This window comes from Cyprinodon variegatus, unplaced genomic scaffold (assembly GCF_000732505.1).
Source record: "Cyprinodon variegatus isolate N-32 unplaced genomic scaffold, C_variegatus-1.0 Scaffold1048, whole genome shotgun sequence".
NCBI lineage: Eukaryota > Metazoa > Chordata > Actinopteri > Cyprinodontiformes > Cyprinodontidae > Cyprinodon > Cyprinodon variegatus.
In genome coordinates this window covers 256,084-260,531 of record NW_015151501.1, presented here as the reverse complement: position 1 = coordinate 260,531, position 4,448 = coordinate 256,084, and the positions used below count along the sequence as shown (strand labels likewise).

Here is a 4,448-nt window from a genome sequence, read left to right as displayed (position 1 = left end):
GATGGATGGATGGATGGATGGATGGATGGATGGATGGATGGATGGATGGATGGATGGATGGATGGATGGATGGATGGATGGATGGATGGATGTTTTTTAATCCCATGATAAAACTACTTTTCCCTTGTGTTTGGGGTCATTATACATGTAGAAGGCTCATTTGCACCAAAGCCTTAACTTCCCTGGTTAATTCCTTGAGATTTTTGTCTTATATTCCATATAAAAGGAATTAAGGTATGCAGTATTTTCACTTCCAAATACCCATCAGCGTACCGGGACTTTATCCCCCCCCCTGTCCTTACTAAAAAGAACTTGTTTTAAAAATGTGCATTTACACATTAACATTGACACCCCTTATTGCTTTTTTTCATATTCTCGTTGCCAAGATGTTTTGGATTCAACATCTCATGACTTTGTAAACCTGTAGCAGCTTTTTTAACTATTCAATTACAAACCATGGAAGAAAGTGGCAAGAGGTCGATATTTTTATTGAGTAAATATTTTTGTATTGCTTATATCTTATAACATGCTTTACACATTTCTACTCTGAAAATGTGGCTATTATGATTACCTACTATATCTGTGATTTTTGACAAGCCCAATGATTTTTGTTGCCCTAGGCTCAGTGCATGAGTGGCAGTGTTTAATAAATGATGTGGTTAAAAAGGGCATTGGTAGGTTGAGGCCAGGCCTAATATGAAGAAAACATATTTTTTCACAGAAGCGAACCATCAACCTTATTAAAATCTTAAGAGAGAATCATACCGTAATTTATTTGTCTATAAATCTCTGTTATTTTATATCTTTCTCTTTTTTTGCGGTATATTTCCATGTTAACATCATGAGGCTTGAATACCGGCACTTTTTTTTTGCTTAAAGCACTCTGCTTTTTCTTTCTCAGAATGCTTTTTTTGAAGTGGACAAGTCCTTCCTATATCAGATCTAATAACCTTTTGTTGCTACCAGTCTTGTAAACTTCACCATTTTTCCCCAAAATATAGCTATTGTCATTATGCCCAAAAACATTTAGTTTTCATGAGACTGCAGGAAATATCTCAAAGATAAAGTCTTTTTCTCTGTGCTTCTAGAATAATGGTTTCTTCCTTGCTAATTAGTGTAACTCATATCAGCACGCAACTAGTCTGTTGTTATTGATAAGAATGTTTATAATTCCTTCGGTCACCATCTTTTCAAACTCTTTTGCTTTTGTCCTAGGGTTAAAATGCAGATTTTGTACCCAAATATTATGTATGGAACATTGGATTTGTCCCCTTCCTGAACTTTGCAATGGTTCATTACTTCCATGGTGTTTAAGCTTGCACAGAAATGTTTTAAAAGATAAACGAGGCATCTTCAGGCATCATAATATTATATGCAAGGATGAGCGAAACCTGTGAAGAATCCACAATTCTTTCTCTGAGATCTTTTCTTATCCGTTAAGATTTTTTTGTGAATTTGTACAAGGACACAGTTTAGAGAGATTTCAGTTTTCTATCGAAAGGTGTGCCCTTTATGAACCCTAACCTCATACAGCAAGATTTGAACAGTCAGAACTGTGTGGAGAAGGAAGGAGAAATATTAAATGCACCAATTAAAATGTAAGTGTAAAAAATACATACTAGATCTGTTTTAATATTTGGTGATTCTGTTAATAAATTGGCAGATTGCACAGTGTATAGCACTGCTGCCTTGCAGTAAGAAGGTTCCAGCTTCGATTCCTGGCCCAGGATCTGTTTTGCATGTTTACATGTTCTCCCTGCGCATGGTGGGTTCTCTACTGGTACTCCGGTTTCCTCCCACAATTCAAAAACACGACTGTTAGATTAATTGGCTTCTCTAAATGCTCCTTGGATGTGAGTGTGTGCGTGACTGCGATGGACTGGGGACACATTTTTTAACCAATGTCCCTGTTTGTGTTAGATGAGAGAGTATTTCCAGTTTATTAGACCACATCACAGCCAACATAAATAATGGTTTCAATAATTAAATATATTTATATATATTTTGCTTAAATGAAACCAACTTTATAAATTGTTTAACGTTTAAAAGTCAGAGTCTAATTTCCTAAAATTATTTTAAAGACGTTGTTATTCTCTTTGACTCTGTACTCTCATTGCGTCTTTAAATAGCAGACCATTCTGCGATGAACTAGTTTTAACTGGATCTCTTGTTTAGTTTGTAGTTATCAACCTGCCATCATGAATTGAATTTAACAAATATTTTCTGTATTGGTTTTCAGCAAAAATAGAATTAAATTACTGATATGCCATAATTATTTTTAATCATCATTCCAAGAATCGTATTAGCTTAGAGATTCACCATTATTGAAAATATTTTTGCACTAGAAAAGCTTTGATAATGGGCAGCGTTAGATGCATAAAATGGAGACCTATCTTCATTGGGACTAGAATCATGCAATGCCTTGTACTTCACTTTGCCCTTTTTCAACATATAATCCTTCCTAACTTATTCAAATATTTTTCTGTCCTCAGGTTTAAAAGGTTCCCTCCAGAGAATGCAGTTGGATTATGTAGATGTGGTCTTTGCCAACCGGACAGACAGCAATACTCCAATGGAGGGTAAGTGATTTTTGATCAAACCTCAGGGGACTGTTGGAGGGCTGGGGGTACAGCACGAGGTATACTGTAACAGGAGAAGGTGAGAAAATACTGTTGGAACCTCTGCCTTTTACTAGAGTCATGGCTTAGGTCTGTTTGGTCAAGCAGCAGTGAATTCCTCAGACCGACACAAACATAAGTTCATATGACAATCTTGCCTCATTTCTTGTCCTCTTGTTCTCTATTTTGGTCTCTCAGTCTCCCTCTATTTCACTTCTGTCTCTGTGGAATTGCTGTCTTCCACAGGGTCTCTGAGCTGCGCTTGCTCCCAGCCCTCCCTGCTCGTCAGAAGCAGGATTATCTTCCTCCTTCGGGAGCTGCTGATATATTTTTGGGTTGGTCTCTCTTGGTACAAGCCCCGCTGTGTACTCGTACTTGATTTCCACTTTTCAAAGCTTTAGTGATGCCTCTCCCTTACATTCACTGCATGTTACAAATCATCTTTTATAGACATTTCCAGAGTTTTCCACAATAATCTCCCTCCTAATGTGACAAAATACTTGAGATTCTTTTTAGTCTCATCATACAAAGAGGTGGAATCTGCCTGAAGGCATGGTGTCTTCTTGATTTCCTAAGAATATTTTCTATGCACTCATTTCTTCTTCCTCTTTGTTGCCTCCCTTGGCAACTAGCTGATGGTGGGAGGCCAGGCTGTCATACTCATTGTTCCAGAGGCCCAGCTGTCATTATTAGCTGTGATAAGTGGCAGGTAAACCCCACAGTCTTCCCCATCAAATCAGATTTGGTCTTTCAAATTGTTTCACTCCTTGATTTACAATCCGTGTCACCAAATCTCAATGTCAAACTCTCTAATTCAAAGTCAGACAGTAAATCATGAAAGTTGTTAGATGGGTAGATACTTATCATTACAACGAGATACAAAAGCAAATCATCCTAGGTAATAATATGTAAAAGAGGCAAAGGTTTGGGAGGTTGTAATTTTGTTCAAAATAGTTAAAGGAGCAGCAAGAAGGCAGAAGCTTCACCCATAAAAACATAAAGTTATATCTTTTCTTGTTCGTTTTTATTTTGTGTGTCCGGGGCGTTAGTCCTTGTTTTACTGTTTCTGGTCTTTATTTTGCTTTCGCACCGGAGTCTGTCTCTGTTTCTTTTTTTGTGGCTTCTTTTTTTCTTGCTTTGCGTGCCGCTCTGTGGTTTAGTTGGCTGGTGTTGTTGTTGGCTATTCTTTTTTGTTTTATCTTAGAATACAGCAAATCCTCACATCTGCCAGTTTTGCCTTCAGGAATGCTTTGGCGGTTTTTTTATTTTGGCTCCTTTTTCTTGAATTCGGAGCTTTTTGTGGGGTTATTTTTTTTTTGTGTGTGCTGTCTCTCTTTCTTTGTTATCTGTGTTTTCGGGGTTTTGTACTTGTTTTTTTTTTTTTTTTTTTTTTTTTTTTTTTTTTTTTATTGCCCAAGGTTGCCTTAAGGAGGCATTACCCTTTCGTTTTTTTTGTTGGTTTTTTTTTCCACATCGGTGGGGTGTCAGCTTTATGCAGGGGGAGCTTCTCCTATTTGATGATGCAGTCCAGGGTGTTAACACTTTGCATCTGACATGCAGAGCGGTGAATCACCTGTGGGGCTTGAAGAAATCACCGCGCTCACCGTGTGCGGTCTGAACGCACCATTATACTGACATCACATTTCCTTGCACTCTAAGGCATGGATTTGGGTACATAAAATTCCTGCACTTTGTTAAACAGGGTGCTTCATAGGCAGCAAACATATTTCACATAATTATCAAGACTTTCTTGATTTTTTCATAAGACATCTGTTTAGGAATTTCAAATAAAAATGGAGGTTCAATTATGAAATGTAAAATGTTTGCTTT

At 37.3% G+C, this 4,448-nt stretch overlaps 1 protein-coding gene across 1 annotated transcript in view; it reads left to right on the top strand.

Moving 5' to 3' along the window:
* LOC107101049 (voltage-gated potassium channel subunit beta-1-like) overlaps window positions 1-4,448 on the top strand; it is a 27,744-nt gene that overhangs the window by 12,059 nt on the left and 11,237 nt on the right. The window contains exon 7 of the mRNA XM_015399805.1: window positions 2,493-2,579. Within this exon, the coding sequence (XP_015255291.1) occupies window positions 2,493-2,579 (87 nt within the window). The remainder of the gene's footprint in view (window positions 1-2,492; window positions 2,580-4,448) is intronic.